Genomic DNA, 22,807 nt, shown 5'->3' with positions numbered 1-22,807 from the left:
GGATTGCAAAAAATCGCATATGGTAAACTATTTGCGTCGTAAATTTTCAAAATTATAATTATTAATTTCTAATAATTTTCGAATAAATTGAATTTTGTTCTACAGTGCCTTTATCTTTGTATAGGATTTAGAAATGTTGACCATTTTATTGTTCATTAATGGGAAATATAAATTTAATAATCTAAAAGGTTACGAAATATAAATGTTAAAATAACTTCCTTCAAAAAAAGGGGATTCCCACAATACTAAATGCAGTGTAACACAGGTGCTACAGTGACTCAATTTAATAACCTGACAGTTAATTTTTACATAGTTTCTGACAAAATACGCAATATTTTTGAAACGAATTTGAACAGCTTATTCAGTATTTTATTTATTTACATTGATTTGTTAAAAAAACATAAATATTAGACTAACATCGGGTAATGTAGACTATGCGTCTAATGTGGACCACCACCCATATCTAAGAAAATGCTTGAAATATGGCAATGCCGCATTGATAAATCTTTTCCTAATTAGTGAAAACAAGCTTCAAACTTGGTTTTTAATAAATAATTGCAATGTTGAAAATGTAGTAGTAGAAAATGCTCTGGTTGTAAAAGTGTGATTTTAGCATTTTTTAGCACAATAGTCGAACACTGAAAACTCAATATGCGAAATTACAGGTGCTTCGGTTGGATAATGAAGCAAGGGCCTTCAAAATACCGCAAATGGGCGGTACCCTTAAATGGGGGCTATTCCAAAACATGAACCCATTTATTTTTGCACTCTTTGTTACCCAAGAGTGCAATAAATTGAAATTTATCAGAACCACTGATAAACTGATCCTTATTACCCTTACATACTGGTCCACATTACCTGCCAAGTTATTTTTATTAGCAGTTTAGAGTTTTTTTTTTTTGAAATATAATGCAATAACATTTTTATAGGCAAATATATATAATGTTTGACATGGAATATTGTTAGCCAACAAATCTACTATGTTGTGAAAACAATTTGTTTTAATTTTTTACAGTTGTTACGCCCACAATATCCAAAAAAAGGTGGTCCACATTACCCGAAAATACCTTAAGTACATGAAAGCCATTAGAAAAGATTTACAATAACAACTGTAAAATAAAACTAAAAATAAAATCAAATTTATCGGGCATGTTCGAACATACGTCGGTGCTTTTCTGTAACACGCTTTATACTCGTTTGAAGTGAATTCTTTACACTTATACTTTCATAGTGAGAGTCGGGTGTATTCATGCTTTTCTATATAAAACTAGCTGACCCGGCAAACGTAGTTTTGCTTTATCCATATTGCATCAATATAAGTTTGGTAAAAACCATTTTCCACGAAGTTTATGTCAATAAAAAGTATTAACTGGTACCCCAATGCAGGCCCAAGCACTTAACAGTTTATAATTTTGTAGAACTTATTCCACCAAAATTGTTTTCAATAGAAGGTCATGTTTTGTTATTGCTTCAATATTTTTAATTACCTAATTTTTCCCTTCTTGAAGGATTCTTAATTATAATATCATATTGTTCATGTCCAAAATTTTAGATAGGACATAGAAATTTTTTTTTGTGTAATCCGATTTTTATATCCTCACATATTTTTAGAATTTGATTTAAATTTAACGCTTAATCTTTACTTTACCATGTCTTACTGTGTTTTATTTGAGAAATATTTCACAACCTATACATACCATGCAAATTGCCTCACATAACATAACTTATATTTTCAAATTAAATAAATCTTGATTTTATGGAAAACGTGAGCAAATAATGATAGCGATAAATCTTAGTCCCAGCCGTTTCTTTAAAATATTTTTTGCAAGATTTTCGCGGATTTTTCTCAAAATATTCTTTCATAAAAACCTTCTCACTGTAATTACCGACAACTGAAAGAAATTTTGAGTCAAATAGCTTATTTAAAGTAAGGTCGAAGAAGATAGGGTTACCAAATGTTCCGCTCAAATCAATCAACAAATTATGATATTACAGAGTCTTTCATACATATATTTCATGTTTCGAATAATAAAATATATAAAAAATAATAATAAAATTACCGTTAGAATTAACAAAATTACTATAAACGACAGAAACAATGTTAAAAACGAATACAATTTATATTGTATGGCAACACTATTTCTGCAAAGTGTCATGTTGACGTTTATTTTTGTCACAGTTCGAAAATTTCAGTTATTCGCAACATAAAATATTTTTTCCATTCCTTTTTCGAGTAAATGTCAACTCGGCGATGTTAGATATTTGTCGAAACTTCAATTTATTTCCTAGATAAGACCACAAATTCTCTATTACGTTTATATCGGGGTACTTTGGAGACGTTTCTATAAGGTGGGGGCAATTATATAATAAACACATACGCCTTGTGCTTTGGGCCATTGTCTTGGTAAAATTGAAAACAGTCCGAAATTACAATTTTTTTCGATTTTTTTAGAATCGATATATACTTATAATGATCCATTATACGATCAATAAATAGCAACTGACCAGTTGAGTTAATCTTAGTGCACTTAGTTTCTGATATTGTTTATTTTATGCATTAGAAGGAGAAAACTTTTTTGGTTGTCCTGACTAAAAGCGAATTTACATATAACATTTAATCATGATTAAAGGCTGAATCAGGGTTTATTTTCTTAATCAGGCTAAATTTACCATGATTTACCACACAAATTTAAATCATGGTGCAGCAGGATTTATTTTAAATCATGATCGAAATCATGATACTACTGAGATGCAACGCGGGTTTTGTACGAAAAAATACAACTCTCTCACAATGTACCAAAATTTGCAACAGTTTTTACATGCCGTTTGTTTTTAAATTTAACGGCTGACAAATACTAAAATGACAGATCAAAGGAAAATAAAAATTAATTATAGAATTTTTGTGTTTTTAGGTGTTTTTTTTTTACTTTCCAAACGATCACAGTATTGCAAAAACATTTCCATTGTGGTAATTCTTCTATTCTTTTTCAAATTGCAAACATATATTTTTGGCGCAAATTAATACTTTTGTATGTATACTAACAAACATCAGCTGATCGGCATTTAGATCATGATTAAGGGTATGTGTAAACAATTAGGGTGAATTTCTGGATTTCGTTAATCGAGTCGATTTAAAATCGTATATGTAAATGTACTTTAAGGCTTATTTTCCACAGAATTGCCACTATAAAAGCATTTTATAATGGCATGGACCGTAGAATGACTTCATTGAACAGCAGAACCTATATCACGCACAGATAACCCATTTTGATAATACTTTTTGGACAAAAAAATAATTCTTGTAAAAGTTGTTTAGCTAAACTTTCTTCTTATTGCGTCTACTAAATGTTAAAAAAAATTGCATCGAAAAATGTTAATTTAGGGAATAAAGGATTTGACTTATCTGCACAACCAACACTTGCAATTATTTTTGTAAAGGAAAATCAAAACTGCAGATCTCTTAACTGCCTCAACGTGCACGTCAGTGAAATTACTGTATAAAAATGTTAAATTTTCTGGAATACGCGGCCAGCGCTAATTACCTAATAATAAGCAGTATTTTTATTTTTAAGATTTATTACAATAAAAGCTATAGCCCTTGCGTGTGGTCTTCGACGATGTATAAAAAAATCAAATTTTTAATTTGATATTCCCTGTGTAGCTTATGGCAAAATACAAGTATTCTGAGTTGTTATCATAAATGTGCAGCAATGAATTGTGCGCTTAAACGATATTTGAGAGAGAATTTGCGAACCAAAGAAGTGCATTTTGGGCAGCTAAATCCAAAGTGCAGCTATGTACAAGGCAGCTAAATAAAAAATACTGTACCCACTTTATGTAGCTACCACGTGTCCGGTTATTAATTTGAGGTTCTATAATGTCAGTTTCTTATAAAATTAAGATACTGTTAGTTAAAAGAAAAAATTGGGCTCATACAGGGTGAGATGAAAAAACTGCAACCAACTTCAGACTGCTGTCATTTCTAAGCCACCGAAAGCTGTTAAAATTTTTCCAGTACAAAAGGATTTTGGTAAAAATTTTCCAGAAAAAAGTTATTCGTGATGGAACCGAAAGAAAATAGACTGAAAAGAGCTAAAGAGCATGGCCGAAAGTGGTGAACTGCCGAAATTGGTTCTCTTTGATGAGAAAACATTCGTTGTCCAGCAGTTTGTAAACAAACAAAATGATCGTGTTGCCAAAGAGGACAGCTGAAAATGTGAACCTTCGGTTGGGCATCAAAGCTCAAGCGCCGGCCATGGTGACGGTAGGTCTTCGCTCGTATTAATCGAATATCATCAGAATAAATGCTTACTATTACCGCGAAAATATTCTGGAGGGTGTATTAAAGCCTTGGGCACGCAAACATTCTGGCCGCAGACCTTGGACATTCCAACAAGACCATCCTGAGTGCGATGGTGAACGCGAAGAATGGTTACAAAATGGGGTTCCGCGCTCCATTTCCAGCGCACAATGACCACCAACATCTCCTGATACCAATCCGTTGGACTATTGTGTCTGGAGTATTTTGGAAAGCAAGGTTGGCACTAAAAAATACCAAAGTGTCGATCACCTCAAGCAAGCGCTTCGCCGGGAATGGGACAAAATACCGCAGAGCAACAATCGAGCAGCGTGTGATGGTTTCATTGAAGGCCATAATTCGCGCCAAAGGTGACCAGTTCGAAAAAATCTAAACTTATTCTAAAATTTTACGCTATTTCCGACAGTTTTGCTTTCATTCAATAAATTTTAAAAACGAAGTGTAAAAATTATGGCGCTTGACTTTGTTGCAGTTTTTTAATCTCACCCTGTATTTCTTTGTTACAAACGGATTGTATAAAAAAAGATGTTTAATGTAGATTTTGCAACTGCCCGGTTATTAAATTAAGCCACTTCAGCTATCAGAAGACAAAGGAGGCAGTCTGTGTTGCCGGCAAATATAAACCCTATGCCTATGGTTTGCGGATGTCAACGAAATTTCAGTCTAGTGTTGAAATGGAACATTTTTTATTAAATGCAAAATGTTTCAAAAGTGTGACAGTTTGTGTGAGAGGTACCACAAATGACTGACCTATGTATCCGATTAAAGTCTGCTATGTTTAAATAACCCACGATTTTAACAATTTATAGGAGAAACAAAAAACAAATTTTACACATCACTACGAATCAACGACAACAAATGAGGTAATTGTAAAACATGAATGTATCGAAATCTCAGCGATATTGAGAATTAGAACAGTTTTCTTCACAAAAACAAAATGAAGTTACTAATACGAGTCAAAAAAGGCCTACTTTACTAAGAGTTTGTACATATCAGCATAGATAGTATGTGCCAAAATTTCTAAAGGTGTATGCAGAAGATATTTATGATAGGCTATTCAATGAAGTGTAATCTCGTATGTCGTCTAATAGTGATGAAGATATACCAAAGGTAGGCAATGTTAAACATTTTGAAGTAAAATTAAATGAGGCAATTGCATCTGCAACTTAGAATGGAATTAGCTTTATATGAAGTGAGTAACATTATCCATACTCTTTACCAACTTCTGCGGACATTTTTGCAACAAAATAAGAAACCGAAAACCTAGCGACCTATTAAATGAAGCCATCAACTTTATCTTCAATACCAGCCGCTTCTAACTCGTACGTCAGGGTTAAATGTTTTTCCTCACATGGACAATTTTTGACAATGCTCCAAAATCTGCTTCTGCGTAAAATTATTTTAGTTAAATTCGATCTAAAATATATACATACATACATCAAAAACGTTTGCTTACATTTCCTACTTGCTGTCTGCGATAGTGGTGACAATATATTTAAATTGAGATAATTGAATACGGGAGGACAATCAGGAGTCTTGTAATTACCTCATATAATAACACCAAGATTAATCTGACACATATCTATTAAGCAAACTGCATTCACTGTTCATAACCTACAAGCCTTACCTTCAACACAAACAAGCATTCATTTCATTCAGAATATTGTTTTTTTTATTAGTTTTCAGTTTTATTGTCAGCTCATAGTTGTTGTAAATAAAATTGGCAACAGAACGACGACATGCTTCCACTACCAATAATAATAAAATATATAATAATAATAATTATATCTTTATAAATTATAAAAAATAGTAATAGTAATATGATATATATTTTTTATAAGAACGCGACATTTACAAATAACTTATTACGACTTTAAACAGCAGCACACTCAGTGCTGTCAACATTGATAATTGGAAAGTGGAACTCGAATTACATTCGGAATATAGGCAAATGTTACATTTTTCCAGAGGACCGCCTAAATTTTCTGAAACAACGTCACATGCTGACTGTATTGGTGTTGTTGCCACACAACCTTTTTTCATAATGCTCTGGCCCGCATCTATTTTTCGGGGGGAGGGGAAAAACATTAATATTCCATTAGTATTTGTGCGGAACTATAATCGAAAGTATAAACGAACTTACCTTGATATTTAATTGTGTAACAGGCAAATCTGTTATCGGTTACGGGTGGATTTAGGGGATTTTTTGTTGTTGATGTGGTACTTGAACTGGCAGTTGTTGGAGGGGGTGTAGGTTCAGATGACGAAGGGGATGTCGTTATTGGGGACGATGTTGGTTCGGAAGTAGAAGTTGTTGAGGATGATGTTGGTTCCGAAGTAGATGCTGTTGTTGAAGATGATGATGGTTCCGAAGACGATGATGTTGTTGAGGACGATGTTGGCTCCGAAGTGGATGGTGTTGTTGAAGACGATGTTGGTTCGGTAGTAGAAATTGTAGAGGATAATGATGGTTCCGAAGAAGATGATGTTGCTTCCGATGTGGATGCTACTGTTGAGGACGATGATGGTTCCGAAGAAGACGCTGTTGTTGTGGACGATGTTGGCTCCGAAGTGGATGGTGTCGATGATGTTTCTACCGGAGAAGAATTTGTTGTTGAGGATGATGCTGGTTCTGAAGTAGATGATGTTGTTGAGGACGATGATGATTCCGAAGAAGATGATGTTGGTTCCGAAGAAGATGATGCTGTTGAGGACGATGCTGGCTCCGAAGTAGATGCTGTTGTTGAGGATGATGATGGTTCCGAAGAAGATGATGTTGTTGAGGACGATGATGATTCCGAAGAAGATGATGTTGGTTCCGAAGAAGATGATGCTGTTGAGGACGATGCTGGCTCCGAAGTGGACGCTGTTGTTGAGGATGATGATGGTTCCGATGAAGATGATGTTGTTGTGGACGATGCTGGCTCCGAAGTGGATGCTGTTGTTGAAGATGATGATGGTTCCGAAGAAGATGATGTTGCTTCCGATGTGGATGCTGTTGTGGAGGATGATGATGGTTCCGAAGAAGATGATGTTGTTGAGGACAATGCTGGCTCCGAAGTGGACGCTGTTGTTGAAGATGATGATGGTTCCGAAGAAGATGATGTTGTTTCCGATGTTGTTGTTGAGGATGATGACGGTTCCGAAGAAGACGATGTTGCTTCCGAAGTGGATGCTGTTGTTGAGGACGATGATGGTTCCGAAGAAGACGCTGGTGTTGATGACGATGTTGGCTCCGAAGTAGATGCTGTTGTTGAGGATGATGACGATTCCGAAGAAGATGCGGTTGTCAAGGATGATGTTGGCTGCGAAGCGGATTCTGTTGTTGAAGATGCATTTTCTCCGGTTACATCTCTCCGTCTTCTTGCATGTAGTCTATAGTTTCTACTCTCTGGAGTGGATAGTGTTGAAGGGGCTGCAGTTGTTACGCCATCATTTTCTACCGAACATGTTACAATTTCCATCGTATCTTTTGATCCACAATTATCTCCATGACACTGGTAGCAACGGAAGTCATCTCCAAATGCTGTAAAACGATATTGAAAGCAATAAAAAACAACGTTTGGAAATTCGTCCCGACCTATTATTTGTTTTAGTAGACTCAAAAAAGGATATATATATATATAGTCTATTAAGGTCCCTTTGTTATGTACCCTCCCAGTTTGATTTTTCATCTAATGTTGCCGTTTTTTTTTCATTTTATACTTTCCCAAAAAAAACCTTGAATTTTCTCTAAATAAAGGTACCAACCGATTTTAGGAAATTTCCTTTGATCATCAATGTCAATGTATCGAGATATCTCTGCCCTAATTTCGACCCAAGGATGATGGAATTGGTCGAGTCCTGTCATTGTTACTTTTAAGAAAGTAGCCAAATTCGAATTTTTGTGATTTCTTTGGATTATTAGGCGGAAATTCAGTTTATGAACATTTCTATGTGGAGGACTATATCAAAGCTGAACGAATTATAAATTTCGTTTCATTTGTCTAATTTTTTAACAGAAAGTATTTCATAGTTTGAACGTAATTTAAATCACCTTGAGTAGTTAATGCTACGACACATATAAACAACACAATTCGGAACTGCATTTTCTTCTTTCGTCACTAATAATAATAATACACAATTTATTTTTTTTTCGATTTGTTTTCCCGTTGAATTTTCAATTGCAACTAAATGCCAATTATTTACAAAGTATTTTCTTCGATATTGGTCAATTGATAAACAAAGTCTTTCATAAATTGCAGAAATTTGTAACAAAAGCCCCCATGTAACACATATTGGGAATACATGCATGCTTTTATCAAAGATAAGAAACAACGACAACAAAGCCAAATATTTTCAAATCATCCAGAAATCCCCCTAGATTAATATGACCCATTAAAAGGCGACACGAGAAGTTGATAATTGATTCCAATGAAAAAATCAAATAGCAGTTTGTCTACAGCACGATTTTTTATTGGTTGTCAAAAGGGGGGTATATTTAGAAGTATAGCCATTTCGATTTCTAAATATTAGTCGGAAATTACATTAACTTAAATTCTATGTAGAAGTGAACCACTGACTTGAAACACGACATTTTAGGGGAGACACGATAAGAACTATAGAATCGTAAAATATTTTTTTTTTTATAAATAAATTTCATTGGTTTACATGTGAAATATATGGATCTATGCGAATTAACCTTGAACTTTACCTACTTCTTTGACGAAAATTTTTGTATATGAGTAATTGATGGATTTTTAATTGGCATACGATAAGAACACAAAGAAATCATATTCGATGAAAGGAACACAAAAAAAAAGTAATTCTTTTCTTCCTAGAACAGAATATCAATGTAAAAAACGTTTTTTTTTTTTGTTATCAAATTATTTATTGTGCATATACTAAATTCCAATGGAATTCGATAGAATACATTAGATGATTTGGTATTAACAAGAATTTCTAAATTAGTTAAAGCAAATATGCACCATTTCGTTTTATGATTTGTTGCCATTTATAATGCCTCTCTCATAGAAGTCCTGCTTCTCCCCAGATACCAATTTTTTATCATTAAAAAATTTTGCAATGCAAGAAAAAGATGATAATCGCTTGGTGCCAAGTGCGGACTGTATGAAGGATGCATTGAAACTTCCCAACCAAGCTCCCGAAGTGTCTCGCGAGTCACTGTAGATGTGTGTGGCGTAGCGTTGTCCTGGTGGAACACGACACTTCTCCTGTTGGCCAATTCTGGTCAATTACTATCTTCAAACGGTCTAGGTGTTGACAGTAGCGATCAGAATTTAGCGTTTCGCCATATGGTAGCAACTCATAATAAATAATCCCTTTCCAATCCCACCAAATGCATAGCAGAACCATCCTGGCCATTAGTCCTGGTTTGGCCACCGTTTGGCCACGATTGCGTAAACGAGCACAGGGTCATCGTATGTGTTTAAGAAATGGGCTATCTCTCCGTTTGGCCAAGGCTTCGCAGATGGAAATTCGATCCATCCTATTTTTTCTGTTAATTGGTGTGGCACCCAACCACCGAGCTTCTTTTTGAATCCAGCTTTGTGTAAATGATTTAAAACTGTTTATGGTAGATTTTTAGCTTCTGGGCGATGCTACGACTACCGGTCATGCCGGTCAACTTCGATTATTTCTCTGTTTTATCGACCAACGGCCTAATGAATTTCTTTTTCCGCAAGCTAATATTTTTCTTGAGCGCGTTTTCAACCGAATCCCCTGTAATTTGGTAGTTTGTAGTCATATGTAGTAACAAATCTCCCTACCAAAAATTATTAATATTCACCCCCTTTAACTATTGTAATATAAATAATATAAAAAGGGGTTATATGGGGACTACCCCTATATTGTATTAAAATAGTTAGCTGAATTTTTCCGTGTGTTGGGGTTGTCACCCCATTCTATTCTTCCATAGTATGGACTATACTCGGAATAGTCAGTTTTTACCCTACAAAGTGTGGAATTCTAAGACGATTTAGCCATACGTTTTAATCATTCCGCCTTCTAAAGATATCGTGATAAAAAACTCGAACCTGACAATAATGAAATATATTGGCAGACATATAGGCATCTCCTCCATATAATGATACCTCCTGAAGGAAAGCACTCATATAATGATAATCCCAAATGTTCGTTACTTCCTACACTATGTAATCAATATTGGTCCCCCTTAGTCATTGACTCATATAGCTTTGTAAACTAAATTACAGTTGTTAGAGGATTTTATACTCTAGAATGCGATATCCCATTAAACATTGCTGAAATTTGTATTTGGTCCACTTTTTGGTATGTTCTCAATATTTTCATTGGAAGTATCTGTCAGTATATGTATGGTGGGGGGTATTCAAAGTTCGGCTCGGCCGAACTTAACGTTTTTTTTTTTTACCTTCATACGGTAATTTTTTTGTGTCTGAACCATTAATATTAAACTTTAAGTCATCCGAGAACATAATATTTCTCCGCTGAGTCCGATTCCAATTAATATGAGTTTTTGCGAAAGACAATCTAAATAAAAGAACTTTCGTGTCCCAGTTACATGAAATTCCAAGAAGTTATATAAATCTAAACTGATTTAAGGGAAGAATAATTTATTCTTTTCGATGCGGTCATGCTTGCCGTTCACTAGAAAGACCACATATCTGACACTAGGTTGAACTAGGATTATTGACTTGCTCAAAAAGCTATTCTTTTGAAAATCGTCATTTTTGACGAAAAACAAAGCTGGAAAATAGGGAAAATTCTCACTGATAGGATGAGAATAAAATATGGAACCGATTGGATTATCGTGCCGTCAATAGTAAAAACACTGTTTCGAGAAAAATAGGAACTATAACTTTACTATTGGTCTGTTCCTGTACTGCAAGAATCTACGAGTTTTTTCAATTTTTTCGATATCATAAAGGAAAAAAGTGTTTTCGTAGTAGAAAATAGAATCACTTTCTCAGTCGATTTATGCATGTCCGTCCGTCTGTTGGTGTTAAATTGTAAACAAAGTACTGGTCGCATTTATAATCCGAATTGGATAAAGTTTGGCACAGCTCATTTATTTGACCCAAGGACGAACCCTATTGAAATTGGGAAAATCGGTTCAGATTTAGATATAGCTCCCATATACAGTTTCGTCCGATATTAGGTCCAGATTTAGATATAGCTCCCATATATAGTTTCGTCCGATTTTATATAAACGGTGCACGGAAGACCCTATATATCCTTCGATTTGCACGAAATTTGGCACAGCGTACTGAATTGAGTCTAGAACGATGTGTGTTAAATTTCGTGAAAATCGGTTCAGATTTAGATATAGCTCTCATATATATTTTCGTCCGATTTTATGTAAATGGTATCCTTCGATTAGCAAGAAATTTGCCATAGCGTAATGAATTAGGTCTAGAATGATGTGTGTTAAGTTTCCTTAAAATCGGTTCAAATTTAGATATAGCACCCATATATAGTTTCATCCGATTTAAGTTAAATGGTGCACCAAAGTCCCATATATATTTCGATTTGCACGAAATTTGGCATGTTGTACTGAATTGAGCCTTGAGTGATGTCTGCCAAGTTACGTGAAAATCGGTTCAGATTTAGATGTAGCTCCCATATATATTTTCGTCGGATTTAATGTAAAAGGTGAACCAAAATCCCTATAAATCTTTCGATTTGGACGAAATTTGGCATAGTCTGAAATGATGTGTGCTGAGTTTCGTGAAAATCGGTTGAGATTCAAATTTTCGTCCGTTATAATGTAAATAATGTACCAAAGAACTTATATAGCATAGCGTACTGAACTTAGTCCATGATGATGTGTGCCAAGTTTCGTGAATATCGGTTGAGATTTAGATATAGCTCCCTTATATTATAGATTGGTTTTAAATAATTGACGTACCAAGGAATCAATATATGACTGATAGGAACAAAACGTACTGAAATTAGTATAACCTAACCTGTGACAAGTTTCGTTGAAATCGGTTCATATTTGGATATAGCTTCCATATATATTTTTATCTGATTTTAAGTAAATGGTGCATTATACTTCTCATGTTTGTCATATTGACATGAAATTTTGCACAACGTACAAAATTGAGCATAGAATAACGTAGTACAGACATAGGCCACTTTTGACCCATTGTAACAAACCAATGACATGTTTATGGATTGATCTAAGTTTAGATAAATATCACATATTTTAGTTCACGCAATTTCATGTTAATAGTTCTGTTTAATATACCCATAGTGGTGAAGGGTATCATATAGTCGGCCCCGTTCGACTTTACTACTTTCCTTACTGGTTTATTTTAATTTTTAACAAAATAAGTATTCGCAAATATTCGCAATACCGCACACCAACAATAATGATAAATACAACGAGTATAACAAACAATGTCTAAGTATTTTTAACTTCTTTAAAAAATCTCTTTAGATTAGTATGGCGCTTGAGAAGTAGACACTATTGTCGTCGTCTAACAATAGTCTATACTTCTCAAGCACCATTATAATCTAAAGAGATTTTTTAAAAAACATTTAGGGGAGACTTTTCAATTACAGACAGAGTTTAATAACTAAATCCTGTAAAAACAAATGCAGTTGACTACAAGTGCTATTGCCAGTAGCAACTAAATATATATTTCGTATATTATCGTATTTGCTGTAAAATTCAAAATTGAAGTGTACTTCATGGAATGAAATTAGAATTATTGGTACTGATAATGCGTTTTTTATCGCTTCGCGTTTTGTTTTTATCGATTCAAAATGTACGTCTCTAGATTATAGAAATATCTGTATGTATAAACCTTGAACTTAACCTACTTCCGTAAAGATAATAATGGCGATCATTCTTGATGATACACAAACACAAACAATAATAATTTCCTAAGAAATATGCCAACAAAAATTAGAAATAACTTTCAGTTGAGAAAAATATGGAAGTAATAAATTTTGTATAATTTCAAAAATATTATGAATATATGTATTAATGATATATTTCATATATTGTAATATTTATAAATCAAATAAGATTATTTCCACAATTTCATTGTGGTAAAATAACGTGAAAGATTATTGGGCGATTCACTGAAATACCAAATGTTGTGTGCTAATGAGGGGTTTCCTCAGACATGTCATTTTAAAATTGGCTACAATAGGCCGATTTTTTATTTATTATTATTAATTTAACGTATTATAAAGCAATCAATCACATAACTGATATGTATTTCAGTATATTACATTATTATAAAGTTTTCACGTCATTTGATGTAGAGTAACTTCGTGTAATGTGGACCACCAATTTCTTTTTTTGATATTGTGGGCGTTACAACGGTAAAAAATAAAAACAATTTGTGTAAACAACATAGTAAATTTGTTGGCTAAATATATTCCAGGTCAAGCATTATATATATTTGTCTATAAAAATGTTATTGCATTATATTTCAAAAAACTCTGAACTGCGAATAAAAATGACTTGGCCAGTATGTGTGGGTAATGAGGATCAGTAAGTTAAAGGTGGGTTGTGGATTGGTTGTGATAAGTTTCAATTTATTGCACTTTTGGGTAACAATGAATCCAAAAATATATGGATTTACGCTTTGGAATAGCCCCAATTAAGGGTACCGCCCCATTTGCGGTATTTAGAAGGCCCTTGCTTCATTATCCAACCGAAGCACCTGAAATTTCGCATATCAAGTTTTCAGAGGATAGAATACCTCCTCGCATATTAAATGCTCCCATGTTTCGAACCCCTCCTCATGAAAAGGTCCCAATTTTTATGGTGGTCCACATTACCCGACATTGAATATTTGTATTTAAAAATAATTATCGGCATCAAAAATGAATAAAAATTGAAAATCACCGATTGTAATTACAGATAAAACGTATATTGTTGTTAAAGAAAACCACATAACTTCTTTATATTCGAGAAAAACAAAGTGTTCGACTATATTGCAAAAACGTTCGACTATTGTGCTAAAAAATGTTCAAATCACACTTTTACAATCAGAGCTACATTTTCTACTACTAGATTTTCAACATTGCAATTATTTATTAAAAACCAAAATTGATGTTTGTTTTCACTAATTAGGAAAACATTTATCAAGGCGGGATTGACATATTTCAAGCATTTTCTTAGATTTGGGGGGTGGTCCACATTAGACGCATGGTCCACATTACCCGAAGTTACTCTATCTTGAAAGTTCTAGGCGAACTTTAGGCATATGTTTTGACATGGTCCAAATTCGAATTAACATTACATTTAAATGTTAGTGGACGTTTCCTTTTAATGCCATGGAATTCTATAAACGTATACAGTTAATCACAAAAGTAAGTACATATACAGGCGTATACATATATTTTGTATTTAAAAATAAAACCAAAATTCTAATACAATTAGTTTCTTCGTTTATTTTGGAAATAAACATAAAATTAAGTGAACTATTACAATAAACTTAGGTACTTAAATAAACTCACAAAAGTAAATATACACTTCAACCGCGTTAAATAAATTATATATTATTTTGTGAAAAACAAAATTTCAATTAATTCTTTATTTGTTCGTTACTAAGACTCGAAAATCTTTAATAATTTACAACATATTCACTTGACCGATTTTTCATACATATTCAAAAGTATTATTAAATAATCAATCACATAACTGATATCTATTTCAGTCTATTGAACTTATCTGTTTATCGAAACAAAGACAATAAACAATTGATGATAAGTTGATAGACAATTGACAAATATTTGACACATTCTAAACATTACAAATTGATATGTAATATATTGAAAATCTTTTGATGTAAATTGCAAATAAAGTAAAAAGTTGGAATAAATAAATTTGTTTTAAATTTTTCATGTATGTTTATAAAACTACTTAGAATATATCAGTAGGTGTTTCTCACCAGTATATATATCTATATATATATATATATAGTGGTGGTCACGCAATTAAAACATTTATTGTGGTAAACATTTTTTGATCAGCCCTCGATTCGTTTGAAGATATTTTTGAACATTTTTTAATTCAGAAAACTTCGATATACTCCACTTAAGAGATTTAATGTGAAAATATAAAATTATTTCATGCAATTTTTCCATAAATAACGGTTTTTATGAAAATACATCGACTTTGAAGTGGCCACATAATTAAAAGATTGTGTGTTTTTTACTTTACTGCATTTTTTTGAAAATATTTTTAAAAAATCACTTAAATTTAGGTAAGTTATGTAAATTAAGCACCGATAAAATCATTTACAGAAAAAAAACTAAAAAAATCTGTAAAATCTATCAAAATTGCCAAAAATTTGTACAGTACACCTAATATTCAGAAAATCACCTTTATTATAGAAAATAAAGGTCCGAATGCACCAGAAATTGCTAGAATCAGTAGAAAACAATAAATAATTCTCAAAATAAATAAATATTTGAAATAATAACTCAAAAAAATGTCAATTAACTTAAAGGAACGATTAAACTTTGATAGCCTTTATTGGAGAAGGCCGGAATATTTTTGCAGTATGTGAGAAAATATCGATTGATATTGGCATTTATTATATCAAATCGATTGTTCGAGTAATACAGAACATATTTTATAAAAAAATATATCAGTCACAACGAAACGAACAGAGATCAACGCCTATGTTGACGAGTAAAAGTTTCTGGCACACATCAGCATATTTGATGAAATTAATAATAATTCATGGATAAGGGAATTGTCTCAATATTTCCTTGGACAAAACTAAAGCAACTCTACAGTACAAATAGAAGAGCTCTAAAATGTTAGCTATTTTTACCGTTATAATTACTATGTTTTGTTTTCTACACCTATTTCGATTCTTATAGATGATTTTTAAAAGTATTTTATTACAATAACATGTGTTTGGTTTTCACTTTAGACTTACTGCCATAAAAAGTATAAACATGGGAAAAAAGCCGGGCCTAACTTTGGATACCCACCATAGGTATACTGACAGATACATGCAATGAAAATATAGGGAACATACCAAAAAGTGGGTCTGTACCGATAATTCTACAAAGCAATTTATGTAAAACATTTTGTACACCAAATACAAATTTCACCAATTTTTGCTGGGGATTTTTTCTAAAATCTGAAAGCTCCAAAACGTGGACTGATACTCTACGCATGGTCGAGTATAAAATCCTCAAACTACAGTAATTTGGATTACAAAGTTATATGAGACTATGCCTAAAGGGGGACCAATATTGATTACATAGTGTAGGGAGTAGTGAATGATTACAACAGATGGGTAAATCGTCTTTGTAAGGTAAAAACTGACTATTTTCAGTAACTACCCCCCATATTATGGCAGAATAGAATGGGGACACAACCCAAACACACGTAACAAATCAGATAACCATTTTAATATAAAAAGGGGTTATATGGGGACTACCACTAAAAAGGGGTGAATATTAATAATTTTTGGTGGGGAGATTTGTTACCATATACGACTACAAAATAGCAAATTACAGCGAATTTAGTTGAAAAACGCGCTCAAGAACCTCAAAATATCGAAAATTGTGGGTACCCTTATATGAGGAGTACCAGAAAAAATTGACCTATATTAATAATTTTTTGTGAAGAGATTTGTTACCCAATAAGAACTCAAAGTGCCAAATTCTGTTGAAAAACATGCTCAAGAACCCCAAAATACCGAAAATTGGGGGTACATTTATATGGGTGCTACCTGAAAAAATATACCTATAATTATAATTTTTTTTGTGGAGAGATTTGCTACCCAATAAGAACACAAAGTACTAAATTACAGCTACGTCGGGCGACAAATTTGGATAAAACCCCCCAAAACCTGAAAATTGGGGGGTACCGTTATATAGAGGCTACCAGTAAAAGTGAACCGATATTTATAATTTTTAGTGGAGAAAGTTGGTATCCAGTAAGAACTCATTGTACCAAATTTCAGCGAATTCGGTTAAAAAACGCGCTCAAGAACCCTAAAATACCGGAAATTGGGGGTACCCTTTATTGGGGCTACCCGAAAAATTTACCTATATTTATACTTTTTTTTGTGAAGTGATTTGCTACCCAATAACAACTCAAAGTACTAAATTACAAACAATTCGGTGAAAAAATACGCTCAAAATCCCCCAAAAACTGAAAATTGGGAGGTACCCTTATATGGGAGCTACCAGAAAAAGTGGACCAATATTTATAATTTTTAGTGGAGAAAGTTGGTATCCAAGAAGAACCCGTTGTACCAAATTTCAGCGAATTCGGTTGAAAAACGCGCTCAAGAACCCCAAAATACTGAAAATTGGGCGGTACCCTTATATGGGAGCTATGCCAAAACGTGAACCGATATAGCCCATCTTCGAACTTGACAAAGACGACAAAAGACTCTATGCTAAATTTTGTCGTTCTATCTCAATTCGTTTAGACGCTAGACTGATTACAACGGACAGATGGACATGCTTAGATCGTCATAATTTTACGCTGATCAAGAATATATATACTTTATAGGGTCGGAAATGATTATTTCGATGCGTTTCAAACGGAAAAACAAAATTAATATACCCTCCATACTATGGTGGAGGGTATAAAAAGGCTAGAAGCAAATACAGCAATCCGATAAAACAACTAATTACCAGTGATTGTAGAAATTATTTATCACAGAAAATGATTTTGGAGAAATATTCCATGAATAAGTTGAATTTATGCAACTATATCATTAGTAACCGTTCAGCACAGAGGAAGCCTGCGAAAGAACATCAGTTCGTACCGATCAACAAATTGTCATAGCAATAAACAAATACCCATTTAAGAGTTCAACAGAATTTGTAAGACGCTGATCGTTGGATATAACCTCAAGACCAAAATGTGAACGAACTATGGTAAAATGCCTAACCTCAAACATACACCGATACATGTATAATGGCTACCACAATCATCTACCTTCAACCTATAGATATGATAGAAATCAAAAGATTCAAAAACAAACATAACACCTTTCCAAAGGTTCAGGATGCAAAGAATCAAATTGAGCATCTTATATATTTAATGCGCTGCAGTAGTCTAAAATCTACCTATTTATAAGAAAAAATCAAAAAGTTGCTGAAAAAATGGATCAATTTACTATTCCATAGAATATATTATTATTTCAATATACCTTTTGTGTTTATTGTTTTTTTTTTTTAATTATTTATTTCTGATAAAACTTTCACTATAACTTTATTTTTAAAAAAGTTACAATTCATTTATTCAGTTGCTTTCGTTTTGGCCACCAGTGTATATACATGTATACTGACATTTACCATTAACTATATATATATATATATATATTGTGACTAATGTTATTGTTCGAAATTAAGTGACGAAAATCTAAAACAATCCACGATATATTCACTTGACCGATTTGTTCATAGTTATTCAAAAGCCTTATGAAATAATCAATCACCCAAATGATATCTATTTCAGTCTATTGAACTTATTTGTCTATCGAAACAAAGACAATACAATATTTATAAGTTGATCGGCACATGACTAATATTTGACATATTCTAAATATGGAAATTAATACGTAATATATAAAAGACATATTCGTAGATCCTATAGACATGGCAGCGATAATTAATTTACTTTTGGTGTAAATTGCAAGTTCGCATGGTTCTATCGATTTTTGGATCGCATATTCAGATTTAGCAAAAGAAAGAGTCCGTATCTGGGAAATCGAAGGCAAAGCCCAAGTTCTTATTTCTATGCATAAATCTGTAGTGAATACTGATAACATAATGAATATATATTTTTTATAAAAACAAAAGACTTACTTCGCAATACAGAATATATTTGTAATATCGCAATATATGAAAAAATATTTAAGGAAGGAATCACGTACTAGAAGGTGTAGACCGATAGGTCATTTCGTCAAACAGTGGTTAAAATATTGGATTGCACAAAGTTTGGTTTAAATTAGACACTCAGTTGGCATGACATTATAATATTTGTTTTCAGTCAAATTTAACAATTTTGTGCGCAGAATGCGTGGGCTGATACCCCATCGTCGAACTGGAATTGGTTACTTCTTCGAGAGTTATTCGCAGCAGCCAGAAAGAAAGACGGACGGACATTTGTAAATCGTCTCCAAATTATCTGAAACGCATTTGGTCCAATGAAACATGGGGTACAAAACCAATGTTTCGATGAGATGCATTTTTGCCGCAGCTTTAGCCCTAAAACTGAGGATATAGCAAATTGGCCATTTGTGTACCCCCTTTTAAAGCAGGTTTAGTAAAAATATAACGATCTATAGATCAAGAGGAATTCTCCATTCGCATGAAATTCAATTTCGAAATTTTCAAACCGCATACACCTTTCGCATTATATTGCATTTCTTCGAAATTCTATCCATAAATTTATTGTATCCTTTATGTTATTATCAAATGACTGATAATAACATAAAGGGACACATTTCTAGGAAATCAATAAAACGATACTAAAATTCATTATTTCCTAGAACAATGCGAATGTAATAAATATTAAATTTCAATTCTGTGAATTTGATTCTTATTATTTATAGTGCAAATTATTGGGTATCTTGGACTTGGAATTATGTTTAAATATTAATTCACGTAAATTTTTGGTCGATTAAATGTAGACCCTAGGATAATTCAATGGACAATTCTAAGCATGAAGTCTCTCACTTTTCAAAAAATTATTTTTCCCTATAACATCATTTTGATTAAAAATTCGATGTTATAGACAGAGAGAGAGACTACAATGAGAATGTAGTCGTTTGAAAGATTTATTTGCTTCTCCAAATATTCTACATAAAGTAACAACCCTGTTTGGATTTCCTGAAGATTTTTTTTATTAATTATTTTTATTTGGAATCTATTTAACTACAAAATATTAAGCAAATTTTATAACACATTACAAAATAAACAGAGTTGTTAAGATCCATTAATATTAACTTCTAAACAATATTACAGTTGATACTTATTAAAAATTCATTTTTTAGATTTTTGTAATTAAAATACATATCTTAATAATATCTTAATGTTACAAAAGGTAGATCTAAAATATGTTTCCTTTTTAACGTATTGACTTCATTGCTATCATCTAATAGAGATATAGCTAAGACATTTGGATGGTTGCTCAATCTGTTGAGGTAGTTGGTACTTCGCTTAGTTATTTCATCCTTCACTTTTCGTACACCAAGATCATTATGTAAACAATTATTGTTCACAAACCAAGGTGAATTTGATAACAATCTAAGTGTCTTCGATTGATACCTTTGTAAAATTTCTATGTTTGAATTACTCGCAGTACCCCATAACTCGATACCATATAACCACACAGGCTTCAAAACGGTTTTGTAAAGTAGGACTTTATTTTCCAAACTTAGCTGCGATTTTGGATTAAATAACCAGTACATCTTTTTCGTTTTAATGTCAACCTCTTTTCTTTTTGATTGAATGTGTTCTTTCATGTCAGGCGTCGATCAATCCTGAAACCAAGATACTTTACGCAGTTAGAAGTAGGAATTTCAGCACCATTAAGTGTGAGAGATGGACAATTTTCTTTTATCAGAGAGTAAGTAACATTCGTAGACTTTTCAGGGTTAACTTTTATGTTCCATTTATTGAACCATTGATTTGAATGATTAAGTTGCCTTTGAACTTTATTGGAAGTTTCCACTGGGTTAACGCTAGTAGCCAAGATAGCTGTATCATCAGCAAATGTGGCAATACTGACATCAGGATTACCTTGAGGTACGCCAGATTGCATACTTCCAATGTAGCATTCATCATTATTTACAGAAACGTAAAAACTTCGGTCGCTTAGGTATGATCGTAGAAGCAAATAAAAAGGTGTTGATAACATTTTTTTTAGTTTAAAGGGCAGTACAGCATGCCAAACTTTATCAAAAGCTTGCTTAACATCCTGAAATGCCGCGCAACAGTACATTTTCTTCTCCAGAGATTCATTGATTACATTAACTATCCTATGACATTGCTCTGGTGTACCATGCTTTTGTCTGAAACCAAACTGATGGTCTGGTATAATACTCAGACTATCAAATATTGGGATCATAAGCTTTTGGAAAAGCCTTTCAAAAATCTTCGATAATAATGGAAGCAAGCTTATTGGCCGATACGAGCCAAGTATAATGTCGGGTTTATTTGGCTTATGTACCATTATAATTTTGGCATGTTTCCACTGAGATGGAAAATAAGACAATCTTAGTATGGAATTAAATAAGGTAGTTAGAAAAACAAGTGCCTTTTTGGGAAATGATTTTAATACTTTGGTATTTATTTTATCATATCCTGGCGTTTTTTTTTTAATTTAAGCTTTTTTATTTCCACAGAGACTTCATGAAAAGTAATCGGTTTAATTGGGCGAAACATTGGACAGGGGCTATCCAGAAAGTTTTCAATTTTGGTTTTATCATTCGTGTTGCATAATGAGAATGAAGTAAACGTTTCTTCTAGAAACTCTTTATATGCTTCGGCAATTTCTTTATCGGATCTGCACTATGTTCAATTTTTTATAGGACAGTTTCTTATTTGACGTCGTTTCAAATACTTCGTGCATTGGTATAAGTTATGCTCGTTGTTTTCAAATGGGCTTAGTTCCGAAAGATATTTTCCTGTTGCTTCGTTTTTCATTTCATTTAGTCTGTTTCTTAGATATTGGGAGGCTTTGTTAACATTGGTTTTATCTTCAGGATGCCATACTTTTCTTAAACGCCTTTCAAGTTTTTTATTTCCAGGGAAACCAAGATTGATATGTGTCTCAATCCAATCTTGAAAATATTTAAGATTTGTTTTTTAGGATATTAAACATGCATTGATTTTATAATTTAGCAGAACAGGGGTGTGGTCAGAGCTTAAATCATCGCAAGATCTTATGTCAAGGAAATGTCATGGTATTCCTAAACAAATAAAAAATCCAATAAATCTGGAATTTTTGTAGTATCAGATGGCCAATGTGTTGGTCTCCCGGTGGAAAGAGCTAGATTATTGTTTTTATTTATGCACTCATATAATCGTCTGCCTTTAGGATTACATAGGCGAGATCCCCCAGACATGTTTGGCGTTGAAATCGCCACTTACTAAAAATCTTTTGCCAATGTTTTTAAAAAATTCTTCATAAGAATCACAGTTTATATTGTATCTCGGTGGGAAGAAACCGAATAAATGTTTGTAGAAGTGTTGTTTGCGCATTTAATTTTGACAACTGCAGCCTGAAGATAGTTTCGAGATATGTTGGGAAGAACTTCATATTTAATGTCACGTTTTATGAGAACTGCTGCTCCGCCATGAGCCCTGTCATCTGGGTGGTTGGAAATTATTGCGTTATATACCTTAATTCGAAGGAAAGATTTGGAGGTTAAATGAGTCTCGCATACCAGAAAAATGTATATATTGTATAGATTTAAAAAAAATTGTATTTCATTTAAGTGATTTAGAATACCATTGGCATTCCGTTCTGCAATTATAAGATCTAATTGCATATTTTGG

At 32.9% G+C, this 22,807-nt stretch overlaps 1 protein-coding gene across 1 annotated transcript in view; it reads right to left on the bottom strand.

Annotated features, from left to right (window-relative positions):
• The window catches only part of LOC133322392 (uncharacterized protein DDB_G0271670-like), a 36,077-nt gene extending 28,295 nt beyond the window's left edge, over window positions 1-7,782 (bottom strand). Inside the window, exons 1-3 of the mRNA XM_061531391.1 lie at window positions 7,037-7,782; window positions 6,462-6,877; window positions 6,277-6,378 (exon numbers count right to left, since the gene is read on the bottom strand). Coding sequence (XP_061387375.1) covers window positions 6,277-6,378; window positions 6,462-6,877; window positions 7,037-7,782 — 1,264 coding nt within the window. The remainder of the gene's footprint in view (window positions 1-6,276; window positions 6,379-6,461; window positions 6,878-7,036) is intronic.
• Window positions 7,783-22,807: the final 15,025 nt, after the last annotated feature.

This window comes from Musca vetustissima, unplaced genomic scaffold (genome assembly GCF_032173495.1).
Source record: "Musca vetustissima isolate MV318-11 ecotype Yass unplaced genomic scaffold, APGP_CSIRO_Mvet_v1 utg2150, whole genome shotgun sequence".
Taxonomy (NCBI): domain Eukaryota; kingdom Metazoa; phylum Arthropoda; class Insecta; order Diptera; family Muscidae; genus Musca; species Musca vetustissima.
The sequence above is the reverse complement of the archived record's forward strand: the minus strand, read 5'-3'. Positions and strand labels throughout refer to the sequence as shown.